Here is a 22,036-nt window from a genome sequence, read left to right as displayed (position 1 = left end):
TATAATGAATGTATTTTTCTGGTGATTATGAACATGCTTATCACTTGTTGCTTATATGTACACTGAGAGCTTACCTCATACCCTCCCCACTCCACTCCAGGGAAAGGATATTGCAAAATCCTCATACCCTCCCTGCTCCAGGGGAAGGATACTTCAAAATCTCCATTCTCATCCGCTCCAGGGGAAAGATATTGCAAAATCCCCATTTCCTCCCCACTCCTGGAGGAAGGATACTGCAAAATCCCCATTCCCTCCCTGTTCCAGGGGAAGGATACTTCAAAATCTCCATTCTCACCCGCTCCAGGGGAAGGATATTGCAAAATCCCCATTCCCTCCCCACTCCATAAGATCCAACTGGAAAATAAACCCTGGCTTATATTAAGAGCATCCTGAAAAATGATGCTTTATTTCCAGTTGGATCTTATTTTCGGGAAAACAGGGTAGCAACATAAATTTTGGGCTGATTGTAAGTCGAGGAGTATATCTCTCATCATGTGGGAGCGGTATTACTTTTTCCCCCATGTTTAACTTCTGAAGGCAGGCAAGGGGAAAACGAAAATCAAAATGTTCATTCTCCGCCCAATTTTTTGTTTCTCATCTACTATTTCCTTCCGCAGAAAGACGGATAAATTATATGTGGATTCTTGACGGTGCTAAAATTGAACAGTGACTCTGTGGCATGCTTCGCTTTACTTACAGTAATTGTATATTCTTTTCCAAGCATGTAGTTTGTAAATTAGTAAGCAGATTTTGTGGGTGAAACAATTCAGATTAGCACCAAGATGAACATCAAACCGACAAATAAGAATAAAAAATATCCCAAATCAAGGAATTGACAAACAAGCTAATAGTAAACAGGCCAACCCAAGAACCTCTAAGACCATTCCAGCCAATACTGAGAGGGCAAGCGACTGGAATGTAAACTGAGAGCAAACCCCACTCCTTACTAGCACTGATGATGTTACGTAGTTTGGTGGTGAACGTCTGCAAGAAACAATCAAGCTCAGAGAGCACCCCTGAAAACAATTTTTATTCATACCCTAACAGAGGGGCCGGCAACCTATGGCTCTGGAGCCCGTATGTGGCTCTTTCATTCCTCTGTTGCAGCTCTCTGTCGCTGGTTGGCTCCACAATTGATAGGGCTTTTGGTTAGGACAGGTGTTCTGACCCCCCTCGTCCCACACCAACACACACTCTGAGCCAAAGATAAGTTACGGCATTTAATTAACTGACAGACAGGTCCTTGGCAGCAAACCGGCACAGACAAGCTTGGGCAGCAATCCAGCACAGATACGCCGTGGCAGCAATCCAGCCTGCCAAGCTCACCATAATGTTCTCCGACATTAGTTCCTGCGTTGACTTCTGCAAAGGGGCATGTGCACAAGCAGTCCTTTTATAGTCTGGAGAGGAGCCTAATGACCACCAGCTGAGTGCCATTACCTCCTGTAATTGCGCAACTGTTCCTGACGCCTATTAGCTCTCGGTGCCGGGCATCTAGGAACAACTCACTACTGATGTCAGGATCACACTCCCTTGTCTCCTCCTCACTGGTCCAAGGCTCAGGCGCCTCCAGGTGGCACCTTGCTCTTAGTCGGAACCCTGTCCAGGGTCCTCCACATCCTCCAAAGCCGACTCATAGGGCCCTCGCTGTCGGAGTTTGGTGGCAGCTCCAACATCTCCTGCTGGGCCACAACAGGTATAATACAGTCATATAACGCACAGGCGCTCAAACTACAATTTGGTTTTTAGAAGCCGGTTAAATCCTTCTTTTCTTGTGATCATCTCCCACAATTTGTTCCCTTCTGTCACCTGTCATTTTTGGTTCGGTTCATTTAATACATATTGCGAGTGGGGAGTCCGGATGCAAACCACACATACTCCTTTCATGCGGCTCTACAGCATTAGACCGAAGAATTAATTAGGAAGAGGTGTATATATGTAAAAACTGCAGTTGGCGGCATCTTTTTATTCCTTTTTGTTTTCCTCCCGTGGAAAACATAACAGCAAATGGGAAGGCAGCGTCTTAAGCAGATGGGAGAGATAATTTATGTACCATCTGTGTTTTTTTTTTAAACAAAGTAGAAGCTGTAGGAAAAAGTACTACTTGGGGGAGAGCTTGCAAGTGGCTCATTTAATAGCAATTTATGTGTTCAGTTAAATGAAGCTTGTGTCAGGCCTGCAGCCATCTTTTCTTTTAGTTCTTTGTCCCTGCCACGCTTTCTATTATTCTACTATGCCTTTTCTATGGTGGGAAAATGGGATTGTACGGAGTTAGATGATAGGTAGCCATAACAACATTCTTTCTAGAAAACCAAGGTCATCCTTTGTCTGTGCACCTCTGCATCTGACCGGAACTGGATGGGTGGAAGCTGCCAGTATGGCAGTGAAAGATTGGACCATGTGATGGATTTGTGGGTGTGGGGGCAAGATCTTGAACTTTCAACTGGGTGGGGAAAACCGGGAAGCTTTCAGATTTGGCTTTTCCCAGATGTGCCAACGTGGCTCTCTTAATAAATTGGAACTTTGAGGAGGCCTTTGCCTCGGACTCTGATTTAAGTTTGAATGCTTTTTGGAACCCTGACAGCTTGTACATTTGCAGGGTGGGAGGAGCCAGCCAGGGGTGGGATTTGGAAGTTCTCCAAACCGGCCATAACGTTAGTTACGGGTTCTCCCGAAGCCGGGCAAATCCGTAGCAACCCACACCTAGAGAGGACGTTTGGAATTGCCGAATGAACAGCCAAAATGTAGATATGCAGTGCTGAGTAGGGAGCCAATTGCAACTCGTGCCGAGGTGGCGCAGCGGTTAGGGTGCAGTACTGCAGGCCACTTCAGCTGACTGTTATCTGCAGTTCAGCGGTTCTAATCTCACCGGCTCAAGGTTGACTCAGCCTTCCATCCTTCCGAGGTGAGTGAAATGAGGACCCAGACTGTGGGGGCGATATGCTGACTCTGTAAACCGCTTAGAGAGGGCTGAAAGCCCTATGAAGTGGTATATAAGTCTAACTGCTATTGCTATAACTCCAATCATTGTTAACTATGGTAGTAGCAATTCAGGGGCGGGATTCAAAAAAAAATTACGACGGGTTCTGTGGGTATGACTTGCTGGGCATGGCATGGCTTGGTGGGCATGGTAGGGGAAGGATACTGTAAAATCCCCATTCCCTCCCGATCAGCTGGGACTCGGGAGGCAGAGAATAGATGGGGGCGGGGCCAGCCAGAGGTGGCATTAGCCGGTTCTCCGAACTACTCAAAATTTCTGCTACCGATTCTCCAGAACTGGTCAGAACTTGCTGAATAACACCTCTGTAGCAGTTGCCATCAGTCAAAAGTCAAAATCATTTCGCATAGATTGATCCTTCTTAAAGTGTTTGGTGTAGGAAGACAAATTTCTGTTTCTCCACATGAATAAGCTCGGTAGCACCAAAATACCACTTTGCCCATTTTTAAAGGCCACCCTGCCCCTCCTCGCACGAGACAGAGGCATGAACCTTGAGGTTTACATTTGGCTTACTAATTCTGCTAGCTAAGCTCACGCTGCCCTTGTAATTTACTTTCTGCAACAGCTGCACTTCTAGTAGACAGGCCCATCTGTCTCCTTGGTAACTCTGCAGAACAAGTCTTGTCCGGAAACAGATGGTGGTTTCAGCCCTACAAGTCCTTTTTAAAGAAAGACAAAATAATAATTTAATATTTTTGTTTTTAAAAAAAACCAACAACGCAATGAAAGCGCATCTCGGGATTTCACATTGTTGCAACGTCCGAGATGAGAAGTTTAGGTGACATTGGAGAAAAGCAAGTTGAGCTGGAAGGCGGCGTTAAACACGCCATCAATTTGGAATCGTTACGTAGTCACCAAGAGACCCAAATCCGACCCTTGTGAATTCCATCGACTAGATTCTTGTGTGTAGATAGTAATAATTAATTCTTCGGTGTTCATTTGGTGACCGCTGAAAGTTACAACGGCACTGAAAAAATAAAGACTTATGACCATTTTTCACAGTTAAAGACCGCTGCAGCGTCCCCACGGTCAGATGATCAAAATTTAGATGCTTGGCAACTGGCTCTTATTTATGACGGTTGCAGTGTCCCGGGGGTCGTGCGATCCCCTTTTGCGACCTTCCGACAAGCAACGTCAATGGGGAGGCCAGATTCACTTAACAACATAGTAACGGCAGTGATTCACTTAACAACTGTGGTGAGAAAAATCGTAAAATGGGGCTTAAATTCTCTTAACAAATATTTCTCTTAGCAACAGAATTTTTGGATTAAATTTAGAACTAAATTTGCCATAAGGGTCATCTGAAGAATGAAATACATATTTAAGCTTCTAAATCTTTGGTGGTTCTATAGTAGCAAGAAGAAAAGCTGCATTTTTGTTCTCCTCTGTGTGAAATTTTTTGCTGTTCAATTTTGCGTTGCTCGTGAACTTGTACAGTGCTATTATTCTACAGCGCTCTAGCCTCAGTTGAAGGATTTTATTCCTTGTAGTAAAACAAACCTCAATATATATATATTGAGGCCCAGGTTCAAATCCCAGTAAGGGTATGGCTAGCTGATGAGAACTAAATAGCTTGAAATAGATTTATACTAGTTTCCTTTTATTTATTTTTCAGCACAAATGCAACACACAGACACACACACACACAAATTTAAAACTGTAGTTCTGCTATGCAACCCTGAAAATACATAACAGAGATAATACCGTAGAGTAGTGATAGCTAACCTTTTTCTCACCGTGTGCCGAAAGCGCAAGCCTCACCCATCCATCCACGCATGCGCCCCGCCCGGCCCACCCATTTTTGGCTTCCCGGTTGGTGCAGGAGGCTTTCCAGGCCCAAACGAGACATGATGGGACCTCCTGCGCCCCATTTTGGGCGTGGAAGGTCTTCTGCACCGACCTGGAAGCCAAAATGAGGCACAGGGGCGCTGCGCGAGACCCCAATTGCAATGTGGGTGCCCCCTACGCATGCGTCTTTCCCTCTGCACATGCATATGCACATCCCCTCATGCGCCCCACCCCTCACGCATGCACGGCAGAGATCCGAAGACCATGGGTCTTCGGGTCACGGCTGTAGAGATAAAGGAAGTGATTTTAAAGAAATTTTCAATTCAAAAAGTTTGGAAACATACCTAATTTTCAGGGGGGGGGTACTTTTGGTTTTACTATTGAGATAGCTTTTGTTCAGGAGACACCACTGAGCGATTGTGTTGCTATAGAAATAAGAGCATATGGGCCTTCCTTAGCAAAAAAAATCCCATGAGGGGCTGCGATGCAGAATTATTCCTTCTTCTACAATTTAAATATTTAAAATGATTTTCCCGTGGTTGTCCGTTTAGCCCACTTTCCTCCAAGAGGCATGTTAAACTTTTGATTTAGAAAAATCAACTTTTCAGCGTTGTTTTGATAACCAGCGCCTCTGCCTGGAAGAAGGCGCCCTTGAATAATTTGTACATTTCAAAGAGAATCGTTATTTCCCCCCCTTTTTTAACTACTAGGATAGTGATGGAGAACGTTCTTGGCAACTGAAATGCACATGTGCACGCCAGAGTCCCAGAAACTCAAAGACTAGCTGGCGGGCGCGCATGCGCGTGCCCTCCAGCTGGTCTTCTGGTTTCCCTCACGGCCAGCTGATCTTTGCGCACCCCAGAAACCTGAAGGCTTGATGGTGTTTGTGCCAGCCACCTGGTTTTCTGGTTTCCAGCATGGCAACTGATCTTTAAGTGTGTCGGAGCCCCGGAAACGGCAATATTAGGTGGTCGGCGGGGGCAACGGCCAGCTTGCCTTCGGGTTTCCGAGGCTCTGGCACGCATCCGCGTGTCGGAAAGCGAAAGAGCAGCTGGCACGCATGCACACAGAGAGGGCTCGCCATCCATCACCGTACTAGGATTTGAAAAATAGGCCTCATTTGCCGGAAGAGGCTGATATTAATACGAGAACAAACCACCATGGTACACAACGACCTATCTTAATGCTTCCCTCCTGGGAGATCATTTTTAATTTCAGACTTTAAATCTTTCTCACGAAATGACTCTGTTGAAAAAAACTCTAGATGCAGTGTCGCTTCTTGGATAATTATCTGTCTCATTTTCATACCGGCTCCTCGTCCGGAAAGGCCGAGGACTGTTTAATATAATGGTGAACGCAAGGTCACTTTAATTAAGTTGGTGGAGGAGAATAATGTTACTGCAAGCGATACCGTCCTCCCTTCTCCTGCAATTTGAATTCGCAGGAAATGGGATCCGTTTGGATTTCTGTGGTCCTTGTTTTATTTTTGAGATTGTGCGACTGTTTAGGTCGATTTTCATAGCAATATTTCCCTTCCTTTTTCAAGTTTATGTATTCCTCTTACTGGAATATGTAGAATTAACAAAAAATATTCTCCTCAGCGAAGTGCTACAGGTGGTGCTCGACTTATCACCACAAAGGAGCCCTTTGTGTTAGGGCAGTAAGGGTGAACCTTTCTCCTCTCAGGTGCAGAAAGCATGCACGTGCGTTCCCATCCCCATGATTTAATTCCCCCGCCCGCACCGTGCCCATGCGTAACCCACCCAGCTGCCCCGTGCATGCACATATGGCTTTCTTGGAACCTGGGGAGGGCAAAAATGGCCTCCCTTCACCCCCTACGGAGGCCAGAAATGGCCCGCTTTCCGACTTCCGGTGTGCTCGGTAGGTCCGTTTTTTCGCCCTCCCCAGGATCCAGAGGCTTTCTAGGAGCCTGGGGAAGGTGAAAAACAGTCCAATGCGCAAACCGGAAATCCGTTCCCGAACTTCCAGTTTGCATGTTGGGTGTTTTTTCGCCCTTCGGAGGCTTCAGGGAAGCCTCTGGAGGGCGAAAAATGGGCAAAAATCAAGGTCGAAAATCAGCTAGCGCACTGGGGCTGACAGGGCAATACTTCGCATGCCCTCAGAAATGGCTCCGCGTGCCACAGGTTTGCCACAGGGGTGGGTTCCAGATCCCGGTGCAGCCGGTACAGTGCAACAGGACTGGGGGTCCACTACATGAACTTGCGCAGCACACTCACAGCATGTGCATCCGTACTTACCACCCATGACGCTCTGCAATGCCTCCGTAACGCTCCAGCTACTCGGTGGAGCGTCGCACAGGTGCTGTACGTTCCATGCGCATAAGCCCTGAAAATCTCAAATACTAGTAAGGAGTGCGGGCATGCAGGCCCTCCGGAGCATCGTACCGGAATGCTACCTGGTACTCCCAGCAGGTACCGGTACGCCCGTACCGGGGTGTGCCGATCATAACCCACTATTGGTTCATCATCACGGTGTTAAGGGATATTTCATTGGTGTACTACACCTGAGGGAATTGGGGTTTTTTTTTGCCCTAATCTGCTTTTCAAGAATAGGAAAATGAAATTATTGTGACTGAGCTAAAAAGGTAATCATATGAAGTCCATTATTCATCTTGTCAGCAACTTCTACCACAGAAGTTGATCATCTTATAATGCAATTTGAGTGTTGCTACATTTCGGAGAAAGCCTTACTATGTAGAATTTTTTTCCTTCTCTTCTTCTCCTCTAATGTTAATACTATATCTTCATTTTGGTCCATTTTTTTCTCCTGGCTTCCCGGTTTTATGAAATACAGATAGGTAGTCCTTGACTTACGACCACAATTGAGTCCAAAGTTCCCGTTGCTAAGCAAGACAGTTGTTAAGTGAATTCTGCCCCATTTTACAACCTTTCTTGAGGGGTGCAGTGGCCTAAAGATGGCACTCTCGCCTCACAGTCAGGAGGTTGTAAGTTCGACCCCAGGTAGAGGCAGCTATTTCTCTCTCTGGGCACACTTGAGAATATATCTGCTGAAACAAAACTCCGTATTGGCAACAGGAAGGGCATCTGGCCATGAAACACTCAGCTCTATTCAGTTGGCCAGACTCCACCCCGCAAGGGATTATGGGGGAGGAAGAAGAAGGAGAAGGCGAGGCAGAGGAGGAGGAGGAGATTATTTCTTGCCATAGTTGTTAAGTGAATCACTTCAGTTGTAAACTTAGTAACGATGATTAAGTGACTTTGCTTGTCAGGAAGTCACAAAAGGTGACTCCGGGTCACTACAACCGTCATAAATGCGAGTCCGTTTCCAAGCGCCTGAATTTTGACCCCGCAAAAAGTGATCACCTGACCTGAGATGCCACGGCCCTCAGAAATAGCTGCCGGTTGCCGAGCGTCCAGATTTTGATCAGGTGACCGTGGGGATGCCGCGACGGTCGTTAAGTGTGAAAATTGGTCGTAAATCAATTCATCGGTGGGTTCATCATGAGTTGGAAGGGTCACTAAATGGACTGTTGTAAGTTAAGGACCACTTGTAACAAAATTCAATGCCTTGGCTCTAGGTTTGGCTCGGTTTTAGGATGTACGCTTAAAGCCAGCCGTAGGAAAAAGTTGTGCAGCAGAAACACACACACACACACACACAGACACGCACACAAACTGGTTTTCAGAACAATATCCTTTTGACTTTCAGCTTTCCGTCGTCTCTGATCTCTTTTGTGCTTCTAAGCCAGGAGAAATCTGCTTTTAGAGTTTGCTGAATGAAAGGGGAATAGATTGGCCATGACCCTTAGAGAGGGGAAAATATAAAACTTTGGTGGTGGGGAAAACGTATGTTGCCCGCCACCCTTTAAAATAGGTCATGCTTCCTTCCAAATCTCTTTCTGTATCATCCATCCATTCATCCATTAGGGAAGGCAAGTTTTGCTTAGTGACAGAATTGGGTGATCTTTTTTTAAATTCCCTGCAGGAGCAACGTTTTTTTCTTCCCCTCCTCTCGAATATAATGGGCTGAAAATAAAATCAAGGTACGATGGAAAGGTCATAATATACAATATCCATGGAATCGCTCCTGGCATTGCAATCCTTTTGACTTAAAAAAAACCCCTAAAAACCTACAAGATCCAATTTGGGTCGGTCATCCAGATCCAGAAAGTTTGTCTTCGGAGCTTTCGGATTCGTGCTGGAGCCCATCTTCAGGGAACTGCTCTCTCGCAGAAAGTGTGCTTTGGGCTGTTCGGTTTGTGATAGTTTTATGGCGCTTGGTTGTGTGTGTGGCTTTTTAGATGTTGATTGGGGTGTTGATGGCCAGCTATTACTGTATTTTTCAGAGCATAAGTCACTCTGAAGTATAAGTATGCTTTTGGGGAGGAAAACAAGGGGAAAAATCAATTACACAGTTACTAAGATTGTCGGATCAGCAGGCACAAAAACAGCCAGGGAAATAATTGAAGCCTGGGAAACGGTCAACAGGAGTGCTGATTTACCCCCAGCTTATCAAATACTTAGGAGGCAAGGGTTTGTTAGCCGATGACTTACTGTATTTTTCAGAGTATGACACACTCTCCCGCCCCCCCGCTAAAAGAGGGTGAAAATTTGGGTGTGTCTTATACAATGAATGTAGCCCCACCCACCCACCGGCCCCCACCCTTTGGCCTCTTCCTCCCAGCAATTTGCCTCCTTGCAGCAAATGGCAAACGGCCTGTTTCAGTTTCAGCACAGCCTGATTACCACAAGCAGCTACTTGCTGGTTGGATCGGCTTCCCGACCATCCGCTGTTTCAGGCTGCAGAGATTGCCATAGCCTATTGCCACCTCCCCCATTTTTGGCCTCCGCATCCCATTTTCAGCCTCTGCATGCCCTGTTTTGGGCCTCCGTGCATCCCATTTTTCGCCCGTTCCAGGCACTGGGAATCAGAATGGGCGGAAAATGGGCTGCGCAGAGGCTGAAAACGGGGCACGCAGAAGCCAAAAATGGGATGCGGAGGCCGAAAATGGGGCACGCAGAGGTGGCAATACGCACATGCTTGTGCTAATCAGGCTGTGCTGAAACTAAAACAGGATGTTTGCTGCAAGGAGGCAAATTGCTGGGAGGCAGAGGCCAAAGGGTGGGAGCCGGTGGGTGGGTGGGGCTACATTCATTGTATAAGATGCATCCAAATTTTCACCCTCTTTTAGCGGGGGCGGGGAGTGTGTCATACTCTGAAAAATACAGTAAGTCATCGGCTAACAAGCCCTTGCCTCCTAAGTATTTGATAAGCTGGGGGTAAATCAGCACTCCTGTTGACCGTTTCCCAGGCTTCAATTATTTCCCTGGCTGTTTTTGTGCCTGCTCATCCGACAATCTTAGTAACTGTGAAATTCAATGTATGTCTCTCCCCCCCCCCCAATTTTTTTCAATTTAATTTTACTTTACATTAAGAAGCGCGGGTGAAGAGAGGAGAGAACTTTCCAAGTTGTAAATTTAATAAAAATAAAAAATCATACAATATAAAATAATAATTAAAATTTATTAATTAATAAAAAAAATGAGCTCAAAGGGAATGCTTGATGGACCACGAGGTGGTTTTTTCCCCCCAGCCATCGTTTTTTTTAATGTTTCTAAATTTGGAGCACATTTTAATTGTGGCCAATCTTGTCTTCTTTCATTGTAGGATGGCCAGTCCGACATTTTGTACACTTTCTGGACAGCAGTGACTCAAACTCTGGCCTCAGAATTTCAGAAAGCGTCTGAGAGTAAGTACTGAACTTGATATGTACGATAACAACATTTTTCTACAGCTTTGTAAATCTTCCCTGTCAGAGTGCACACAGCGTGACTACTATTTTGAAACAAAAGGAGCAAAATACACAAAGGTTTGTCTTTTAAACAATGGTTTATATACAAGACTTATATATACACATACGTACACATGTCAGGCAACTACTAGGCAAGCAATCAATCTTCAACTCTACACAGAGAACTACAATGCAGATAGATACAGGAGGAGAGAGAGACACACGAGGAGAAAGAGATGCCCTCGCATGGCCTCCCTTATATATACAGCTTCTTAAAGTGGCAGTAACCTGGCTGTCTCATTCCCATTTCATCATCCCAGTTTACAGTTTTACAGCAGCTGGTATCCTGACATTCCCACTATCATCTTCTGTTGCACATCTTTTGACCTGAATAATACAGGTAGTCCTCGACTTACAACAGTTCACTTAGTGACCATTTGAAATTACTGCAAAGATCAGGGAAGGCATGGGAGGCAGGAATGCGGGGGTGCATTCACAGGGACTGTCCGTGCATGCGTGGGGGCAGGGTGCATGTGTAGGGGTGGGGTGCTTGCATGGGAGTGGGGCACATACGTAGGGATGGGGTGCTTGGATGGGGGCAGCATTCATGTGTAGGGGTGGGGTGCTTGCATGGGAGTGGGGCACATGTGTAGGGCGGGGCGCATGTGCATGGGGTACTCATTGCATTTGGGGGGTTGGGGCATGCGTGCATGCGCGCGCTTGTGCGCTTTGGGCACCAAAAGAGTTAACCAATACCGCTATAGAGACACTGAGCATAATCTAAATTGAAATCTGAGTGCATTTAGTTTTTTAATGCTAATATAGGCTGACTTTGCTTAAAAGAATTTGACTTATTCAAGGCAAGATCCGTGCGCTCTTTGAAGGTACTGCTTCACTGAGGTAAGGTTTTGCTTAAATATTTGAAATATTTGAATTAAACATTAATTCTCTTTCTAAGGAAAGAGAATTATGTGTTTTTATGTTCAAATCAAGCCCAACTTCCTAGCAGATCACAAGTGTTTTATTGCCATATAAACGAAGACAGGCATGTCCTTGACTTAGAATCACAATGGAGCCCAACATTTGTGTTGCTAAGTGAGACAGTTGTTAAGTGGGTTTTGCCCCATTTTACGAACTTACTGGCTGCAGTTAAGTGAATCTCTGCCGTTGTTATAAATTAGTAGCATGGTCGTTAAGTGAATCCGGCTTCCCCATTTGACTTTGCTTGTCAGAAGGTCACAAAAGGGGATCACATGACCCACCCACCCCCGCAACCGTCATAAGTAGGAGTCGGTTGCCAAGCGTCCGAATTTCGATCGCGTGACCTTGGGGATGCTCCAACCGTCATAAGTGTGGAAAAAATAACGTTCGTAACTCACTTTTTTCACTGCCTTTCTAAGTTTGAGTAGTCACAAAATGAATTCTTGTTAGTCAAGGACCATCATAGAAGCTTTTCATAGATTCGGTTATCGCTTGTTTTAAATTGGAACAAAATATTTTGTGGCACAGCGTAGCGGTGGGTTCCCGCCGGTACGGGCATACCGGTAGTAGCCAGGAGCAGCTAACAGCGTACTCGTACGGTGGGTTGTTTAGCTCGCCTGCCCACCTGCATACTATACCGGTTTTTAAAGCAACCGGCGTGGCCAGCGGGCGGTGCCTGTGCGATCTCCGACAAGAAGCTGGGTGTCGCAGGGGCACGTGTGCACGAAAGGACGTGTGGCCCCGTGAGCACCGTACCGTTGGTGACGGGGAGAGGAACCCACCACTGGTACAGCCGTTGTATTTTATTGCGAAGTTGGAAAGGATCCGAAGGGTAGCTTTAACAGTAATGGAATTTGAAAAACTTCCATCTCGTTCTTGTTTAATAACATCATTTCTTTTCTCCAGCATGGGCTTTAAAGAGAAAGCATGTGAATGCATGGAGTGCCATCTGCAATTTAATCTGAAGTGCAGCCCCCATAAATCTTCCCGTGCCCGCTTTTATTCTCTCCATCAAAAATGGAATTTTGGAAGGATTTTACAGAAAGGCACTCTGTTTCTTTATCCTTCAGCGGGATAACTCTCTGAAAAAACCGAACAGAATGGGACGAAATTCAAAATGAAATGAAGTAGAAAAACAAAATGCACAAGTACAGTATAGGTAGTACCTTGCTCAGTAGTAGTAACTGCGAGAGGGATCTTGGAGTCCTGGTGGACAACCATTTAAATAGGAGCCAGCCGTGTGCAGCAGCTGCCAAAAAAGCCAACACAGTTCTAGGCTGTATAAACAGAGGGATAGAATCAAGATCCCGTGAAGTGTTAATACCACTTTATAAGGCCTTGGTGAGGCCACACTTGGAATACGGCATCCAGTTTTGGTCGCCACGATGTAGAAAAGATGTGGAGAATCTAGAAAGAGTGCAGAGAAGAGCAACAAAGAGGATTAGGAGACTGGAGGCTAAAACATATGAAGAACGGTTGCAGGAACTGGGTATGTTTAGTTTAATGAAAAGAAGGACTAGGGGAGACATGATAGCACTGTTCCAATATCTCAGGGGTTGCCACAAAGAAGAGGGAGTCAAACTATTCTCCAAGGCACCTAAGTGTAGAACAAGAAGCAATGGGTGGAAATTAATCAAGGAGAGAAGCAACCTAGACCTAAGGAGACATTTTCTGACAGTGAGAACAATGAATTAGTGGAACAGAAGTTGCCTCCAGAAGTTGTGAATGCCCCAACACTGGAAGTCTTTAAGAAGATGTTGGATCAAATGTCTGAAGTGGTGTAGGGTTTCCTGCCTAGGCAGGGGGTTGGACTAGAAGACCTCCAAGGTCCCTTCCAACTCTATTATTCTATTCTATTCTAACGTGAAAAGGGTTCTGGAGGAAGAAGCAGGGGAAAGAATTTTTTTTTTTATAAACAGGCCTCATCTGGCTTGGGGACTGCAGAGAAAAATATATTTTTACAATCTGTGTAATTTCTGTAAGAGAGACAATTGGGTAATGGATCGAAAAGCTGGTAATTGCATCATTCCAAGCTCCTGTCATTTCTAACCATATAACCCAGAGTTTGCAGCCTGCCATGGATGCTCGTTGCACACACGTACACAAACACACAGATGCAACACAAGGGGGGAAGTAGAAATACACCATACTTTTGTTACCCAGAAGAAAATATCTGTAGCCACTTCTGGTATAGAGTAAGTAAGAATTCCATCTCCCTTCCCAAGTTTTTCTTGTTCATTAATCTCTCTTGAATCCCCACCTACGTACAGCTAGCTAGTCCTTGACTTACGGCCACCATTGACCCCAAAATTTCTGTTGTTAAGCGAAACATTTGTCAAGTGAGTTTTCTCCCCTTTTGCGACCTTTCTTCCGTGGTCGTTAAGTGAATCAGGGCAGTTGTTCAGATAGTAGCACGGTTGTTGAGTGAATCTGTCCTCTCCGTTGACTGACTGTGCTCATCTCGGGACACTGCGGCCGTCATAAATAGGAACCAGTTGCCAAGCGTCTGAATCTTGATCCCGTGACTATGGGGATGCTGTAATGGTCGTTAAGTGTGAAAAACATTCACAAGTCACCCTGTTTTAGTTCCATTGTAACTTTGATTGGTCACTAAATGAATTGTTCGTTGTAAGTCAGCGACTACTTGTATCTTTACTGCTAGTGGGAATTGAACTGCCAGATTTGCGTGGCAGCGTATTAGTAATAACGTTCTTCAAATGTGAGTGTTATTAGAAAAATGTGTAGAGGAAAAATAATGTCGATAGAACTGAATATAGCAATAGCAATAGCAGTTAGACTTATATACCGCTTCATAGGGCTTTTAGCCCTCTCTAAGCGGTTTACAGAGTCAGCATATCGCCCCCAACAATCCGGGTCCTCATTTTACCCACCTCGGAAGGATGGAAGGCTGAGTCAACCCTGAGCCGGTGAGATTTGAACAGCCGAACTGCAGAACTGCAGTCAGCTGAAGTAGGCTGCAGTGCTGCATTTAACCACTGCGCCACCTCGGCTCTATTATATATTTGTAGCTCAGGGTTCAACCGTGGGGCTCTTGGTGCTCTCTGATTTTGGTGATTTGCTTGCAGATGTTTCGTTACCAACCTAGGTAACCTCATCAGTGCTAGTAAGGAGTGGGGTTTGCTCTCAATTATATTCTTAGTGTTCTGACCTAGGCTTCCCAAGATCATGAAGCCGACTCCTCATCCCGATAAAACCTCTTTTATTTAGATTAAAGGGAATTCCTCTCCAGCAAAGTCCCGGCTAACAATCTTTCAAGAGATTTCACAACTACAGGCCTTTATCAGGCTTGGAGAGCTGCCAGGCTGATATCTTCCAAACTCCATGCTGTAGCAGCAATTCCTTGGCAAAAAATTCAGGAACAGATCTTCACCCTAATGGATTGAACTAATTGTCTCCTGCAAACTCCACTCCCCTTTCGTTCCTCTTTATTCCCTCTGGGAGGGGCCATTCACCGTCCACCGGTGGCTTTACTCCCGAGTCGGCCCTTGTCCCTTAACTGTTCCCCGCATCTGACAACTCTGTGCATGCGCACACTGGGAACAGGCTCCAGCTGTTCTTCTGCCCCACTGACCTCCAACTCCGGAGGCAGCTGATAGTTGTTGGACAGCCCTGGCTCCATCTCTTCCTCTGACGCAGAGCCCTCATCCGAGCCTTCCCCAGAACTCCAGGACTGGCCCATGTTCCTCCCCAACCTCCTCATTGGCTGAGTCTGCCACCAGCTCCGCTGAGCGCTGGCAGGCCACAGCACTTAGTGTTGGTGGAAATGGTCTTGGAAATGGTGGTTTGCTTCCAGATGTTTCATGACCCAACTAGGTAACGCCATCAGTGTTAGTGGTGAAACGTCTACAAGAAGAGCACCAAGAAATCCCCACAAACCGAAGATGCATTAATCTGTCTGCATTGCATGTGGCCCTCTGATGTTTTAAAAAACCGGTTTATTGTCTGCAACTTCCTGTACCTTTTGCAAGAATATTTCGTGTGGGATGCATTACATTTTTATGTTTTGCTTATTCTAAAGTGCGTCACGGGTTAACGTGTATTCGGTTAAAAACCCTTGACGATTAAAGCGAAAGATATACGTTGCCAAATTATTCCAAACAAACCTGTTAGAATTTAACGAATTCGGTCCCTCCATTCAAAATATGTACTTTTTGAGGAAGCCACTAACGTCTAAAGAAATCCCTCAGCGGCGGAATAAATATATTTTTTCTGGGGCATTTCTGAATCGAATTGGATAAAAACAGCTCTCTTGCGTAACTTACCTCCTCTAGCTGTAAGAATAACTAGGACACGGTGTTGTTTGTCTAAGCGGCCAATTGTTAACCCTACCAATTAAAACATCGTTCACTTTTTCAAGCCTAGGATCTTATTGAGGTAAGAAGTCCTTTGACGCCGGAAAATACAAAAAGTAGAATTGTGGATCAGAGGAAAAAGTAAGGTTGTCAGGGCATCCAGACTGTGATTTGTATCTATTTGATTAGACTAGAAAAGGGATATAAAAACAGAAATAATAAGTCACAGCGGGACTTCCGGATATTTCTGCCCTCAGGGCCGTTGCGAAGGTAAAGGTACCGAATTTCCTCCAGAGCAGAGGATCTCAAACGGAGGCTCATCCCTTGTTGTTGAAACAGCTTTTTATGGAAAGTACAAGGAGTCCTTGAGTTACAACCGTAGGGGAGGCCTGCCCATTACGGCCATAAAATGAACCGTGTAGGTCGTAAATCGAATTGCCCAGATAGGCGTCCCGATTTTAGGCCCTTTTTTGTGGCTGTTGTTCAGGCTCTTTGTAAAACAATCACTGCAGTTGTCAGGTGAAGACGTCATGGTTCAGGATGGGTCAGTTTTGCCGAAAACTGACAATTTTGGGTTTGGGTGAAACTCGTTCAAACCCAGTCAGGTGATTGTAGGACACTGCAAATGTTTGTAAGTGTAAATGTTCCTGAATTTTATTTTATTTTATTATTATTTTATTATTTATTTATTTTATTTTATTTTATTTATTTTATTATTTATTTATTTTATTATTTTATTATTTTATTTATTTTATTTATTTTATTTTATTTATTTTATTTATTTTATTTATTTTATTTTATTTATTTTATTTATTTTATTTATTTTATTATTTTATTTATTTTATTTATTTTATTTATTTTATTTTATTTATTTTTTTATTTTTTATTTTATTATTTATTTATTTATTTTATTTTATTATTTATTTTTTATTTTATTTTATATTATTTTATATTTTATAATATTTTATATTTTATATTTTATATATTTTATATTTTTTTAATTTTTATTATTATTTTATTATTATTTTATTATTATTTTATTATTTTATTATTATTTTTTATTTTATTATTTTATTATTATTATTATTATTATTATTATTATTATTATTATTATTATTATTATTTTAAGAAAATTTATATTGCCACCATGGCGACTCCAGGCAACTTACACAGATATAAAACCCATATAAAAGAAATAAAAAGAATAAAAAAGAAAAATAATAAAATAATGCCCTACCCTGGAGACAATACACATTCATACAAACCATTTAATGGGCTCCATCCCACTCTGGGTTCCCCAGGCCCGCTGGCAGAGCCAGGTCTTCAGCGCCTTCTGGAAGTGTGTCAGAGTGGGGGCTGTTCTAATCTCTGAGGGAATGATGTTCCTTCCAGAGGGAGGGAGCCGCCACCGAGAAGGCCCTTCTTTTGGGTCCCACCTTGAGGGGGGGGACAGGACCCGCAACATTCCTTGCCTTCCTGCTCTAGTGGGTCAGGTAGATGTGACTGGCAAAAGACAGTCCCTCACATGCCCAAAATGTGATCAGGTGATCTTGTGGTGGGGACAGCCATCAAAAGTTCGAATCTGGGTCGTATGTACCCCTGAAGAAATCCATTGTAACTTCAAACATTCACTAAGTGATTGGCCATAAGTAAAGGTCTAGCTGTATTGACTTTCTATACACACAATTGAGTCCAAAATTTCTGTTGCTGAGACAGCTGTTAAGTGAGTTTTGCCCCATTTTATGACCTTTTATGGCCACAGTGGTTAAGTGAATCAATGAAGTTGCTAAGTTAGTAACAGGGTTATGGAGCAAATCTGGCTTCCCTGTTGACTTTGCTTGTCAAAAGTGCGTGAAATACAATCGCGTGACCCTGGGACCTTGCAACCGTCGTAAGCACATGCCAGTTGCCAAACGTTTGAAGTTTGATCATGTGACCTCGGGAAACTGCAAGTGTCATAAATATGAGCCCATTGCCAATGGTTACAAATGGTGGCCCTGGGGATGTGGCAACGGCCGTAAGTGTGTAAAACGGCCACGAGCAGAGGTGATTCAGACTGGTTCTGGCGAACCGGTAGCGGAAATTTTGAGTAGTTTGGAGAAGCAGCAAATATCACCTCTGGCTGGCCCCGCCCTTCCCTGTCCTATATTCCCTTGTTTTTTAGCTCAGCTGATTTACACGGGAGAGCTGAGCTAAACAACAGCTCAGCTCACCAGCGCTGACCCCGAGGGCGGCCTTTGAGTGCTATGCGTGCACCAGAGGTGGGTTCCTGCCAGTTCTAACCATCTAAATCTACAGTGCCGTTTAGAACCGGTTCGAACTCCCTCCCCCGCCTCTGATGAAGAGTGAGAGGAGGAATTCTCGGAGTTGTCCACAAGTCTTAAAGCTGTCAAGTTTGAATAGCCCCGGGTTTTTTTCCTAAAGGGTTAGGGGTGCAAGGGTCTTGTAACTTGACAGCTTTAAGACTTGCGTGCTTCAAATGCCAGAGTTTCTGAGCCAACATTTTGGTTGCTAAGCAAGAGCATTGTTAAGTGAGTTTCACCACATTTTACAAGTTGGCCACGCCCACCCAGTCACATGGCTGGCAAGCCACTCCCACCCGGTCACATGGCTGGCAAGCCACTCCCACCCAGTCACATGGATGGCAAGCCACTCCCACCCGGTCACATGGATGGCAAGCCACTCCCACAACGCAGGCCACACCTACAGAAGAGGTTCTAAAAAAAATTGAAACCCACCACTGGCGCGTATGAAGCGCACTCTCATAGAACCAGTGGGAAAAGATTTGGAATCCCACCGCTGGCTACCAGTCACTTTTTTCAGTGCTTCAGTTTTGTACGTCGACGACTCCCTGCGCACTGCTGATTTTAAATATTGTAGCATGGCTGGCTTTAAGCGACATCCGTACGGTCTTTTTGTTCTGTTTTTCAGCTTCCATGTTTCTGAAGCAGGCGTTCGAAGGCGAATATCCCAAATTACTGCGGCTGTATAACGATTTCTGGAAACGCCTTCAACAATACAGTGAAAGCATTCAGAGAAACGTGATTGCGAACAGCAGCGCCGAGCCTGTATCCGAACTTCTACAAATAGATGACGACACACAGGACTTATTCATGCAGAAGAAACAAGATTATGAGTACGAGCGCTTCCGTCCGTATTGAGAGAATTGTCAGACAATTTCAGATTCCTTGCAACGGATTAGGCCGTTTTCCGTAGCGCAGAAGTAATGTCTATAAATAGAAATTGGGTTTGCTGTTAGCAAAGGCAGTGAATCTACTCGTTAGAATTTGCCAGTTTGAATGGAAGCAGTTTGGAAGTTGGGATTGATTCGTGGGAGTCTTTTTCTTTTACACAAAATTCTTGTGTACCTGCAATCTTCATATCATGGCTTAGTAAATGGTGATAAAGCCACATTTCTGCCCCAGAACCTAGCCTCAAAACATGGATATTCTTATTTGGAGATGGATGTGCTTAGTGTATTCGGAAAACTTTATTTTAAGCTGAGAAATATTTAGGTTCGATTAACATTTCATGATGTAGAGCACCAATCACACTTAACTGGAGGTTTTGAATTACTAATTTGAGCAAGGCGTACATTTTGATAGAAGAGTATAGGTGTTGTGGCCCAAGTGAAAGCCCAAGGGAGTTGGTCCCTAACGTCAGGCCCTGGAGCAGTGAGGAGGAGCTAAGGGAGTTGGTCCCGGACTCCAGGCAAAGGCGGGCAGATAAGCGCCGACAGCAACTACGCAGAAACAGAAGATAATTGGATTCAGGTGGTTGTAACTAGGCTCCTCCCAAGAGAGTATATAAGAAGAGACTTTGGGAGGAGGCTGTTTGCAGGATTCAACTAATATACTAACGCTGGAGAAGCTCTCGTGTGTATTTCTTATCTTGGAAGTCTGGGTTGCTGCCAAAGTCTTGTCGGTGTGTTAATTTACTGTGAATAAATTGTCTAGCAGTAATCTTGTGACGGTGTGCTTCGGCGTACAGAGGGGGTTAAGAACAGGTTGCTATGCTTAAGGCGCCATTTTGAAAAATGCACGTAACTCTGTCTTCGTTAATCACTCCCTCTTCCTAGCCCGGAGAAAGCACTGAAAAGTTCCTTGCAACCTTACGAAGCCGCCTATCTATCAAAGTCGCTTTCGCGGCTCTTTGATCCCATCAACCTGGTATTTCCTCCCGGAGGTCGCAACCCACCATCGGCCGATGAACTGGACAGCATCATCAAAATCATTGCAAGGTGAGTGCTGGGAATCAATTTCCGTGCCTAAGGCAGTGTTTCTCAACCTTGGCAACTTGAAGAAGTCTGGACTTCAACTCCCAGAATTCCCCAGCCAGCGTTCGCTGGCTGGGGAATTCTGGGAGTTGAAGTCCGGACATCTTCAAGTTGCCAAGGTTGAGAAACACTGGCCTAAGGTATGATGGTGATTTTTTTTCCCCTTCCTTTTTTTTAAAAATAAAGTTTTTTATTGAGCACAAATTAAAACATTGGACACCGTGTAACCCTCCTAGCATTGCCTCTTTTGGGTCTTTCCTTTTATGTCCCAACCATCGATAAAATTTCTCCCAGATCTTGTAATATTCTGATTCGTCTTTATTTAGGTCTCCTCCGGATTCCATCTGCCAGCCAATGTCGGCTGGCGACTCCCCGGGGGAGAGCCTTCTCTGTTGCAGCGCCAGCCCTCTGGAATGATCTCCCTGCGGAGATCCGGACCCTTACTACCCTCCCGGCCTTCCGCAAAGCTGTTAAGTCCTGGCTGCTCCAGCAGGCCGGGGGGCTCTCGTAATATTCAGCCCCCACCCCCCGGAGATTGTGACTGTTGTATATTTTAATGTTGTTTGTGTATTATTCCCCTCCCTTGTTTTATTGTAAGCCGCCCGGAGTCCTTCGGGAGTGGGTGGCATACAAATCAATAAAACTATAACTATAACTAACTATTCTTCAAGTCCCAGGTCAATTTATCCATTAATTTTCCTAATTACTTCCTCTTCTTGTGGAATTTTCCTGTTTTTTCCAGTTTTGGATAAACGCCATTCTTGCTGCCGTAATAATACGTATTGTTAGGTTAAAAAAAATTTTTTTTTCCTTCCTAATCATAATTTTGAAACAGCGAGTTCTTTGCGGTTGCATTATTCATTTCTTAGTCTTGTTGCTATTGTTGTGACGATTGTTATTTTCCAGTGAGCTGAACGTGGCAGCTGTGGATGTAAACCTCAGTTTTGCAGTATCAAAAAACGTGGCAAAGACCATCCAGCTGTTTGGCGTGAAGTCGGAACAACTGGTAAGTCTTTTTTTTTTAAAGCAAAATTAAACTTTCTTTTTTTTTTAGTAATTTTTTATTTTCCATTTTCATAACATACAATCACATGTATACTATTACATAGCCAATATCCTATTGTATTAAGTAGTAATTACATCAATTCCTCTTGTCATCAACGCCCAGGAAGATAAAAACCCATTATTAGCTCTTCTGCTCTCCATACACCTCTTTCTTCTACCTCTCTCCTACCTCCTTTCTTCCCTCCATCATCCTTTCCTACTCTACTTCCCCTTCCTTTCTCCTTCTCCTCTCTCTACATTCCGCTCCTCCTTATCCTCCTCATCTTCCCCCCTTACCCTCTCTCCTATCCCTCTCCTCCCATCTTTCTTCTCCCTTCTGTTTCCCACTCTTCCTCTCATTGGTGTATTTCTGCTTCTGAGCAAACTCCATTCTATGTTGATGGTATTTATGCTTCCATATCAATATACCTAACATATCTTCGTTTTAAAGAAAAAATAAGAGAAGACAGTATACATATGCAATCAAATTACGTTAAAATCTAACACCCCTCGTCAAGCCTAATATACATCCCTCCCTCCCCCCCCCCGACCTCCCCCGACTTCCCAGAACCCATACACAGTATAAATCTTTAACAAAAATATATTGGAAAAAATATATTGGAAAAAAGAATAGAAAATTGATAACATCTTTACATTGAACTTAGCTCCTCCTTGCTAGGCTAACTTTAAACAGTTTATATCATTCCTGATCTTAATCATAAGCTATCTGGAATTTCTTAGTCCAATGTTTATTTTGTATATAATCAATCCATTTTTTCCAGTCTCGTTTATATCTCTCGTTTGAGTGGTCCTTAAGATATGCAGATATTTTAGCCATCTCGGCTAAATTTGTGACTTTCAAT

At 44.2% G+C, this 22,036-nt stretch overlaps 1 protein-coding gene across 1 annotated transcript in view; it reads left to right on the top strand.

Moving 5' to 3' along the window:
* The window catches only part of COG5 (component of oligomeric golgi complex 5), a 132,764-nt gene that overhangs the window by 87,318 nt on the left and 23,410 nt on the right, over positions 1-22,036 (top strand). Inside the window, 4 exon segments of the mRNA XM_032221701.1 lie at positions 10,436-10,517; positions 18,785-18,989; positions 19,932-20,093; positions 21,036-21,135. Coding sequence (XP_032077592.1) covers positions 10,436-10,517; positions 18,785-18,989; positions 19,932-20,093; positions 21,036-21,135 — 549 coding nt within the window.

This window comes from Thamnophis elegans, chromosome 7 (genome assembly GCF_009769535.1).
Source record: "Thamnophis elegans isolate rThaEle1 chromosome 7, rThaEle1.pri, whole genome shotgun sequence".
In the NCBI taxonomy this organism is placed as follows: domain Eukaryota; kingdom Metazoa; phylum Chordata; class Lepidosauria; order Squamata; family Colubridae; genus Thamnophis; species Thamnophis elegans.
This window is presented reverse-complemented; position numbering and strand designations above follow the sequence as displayed.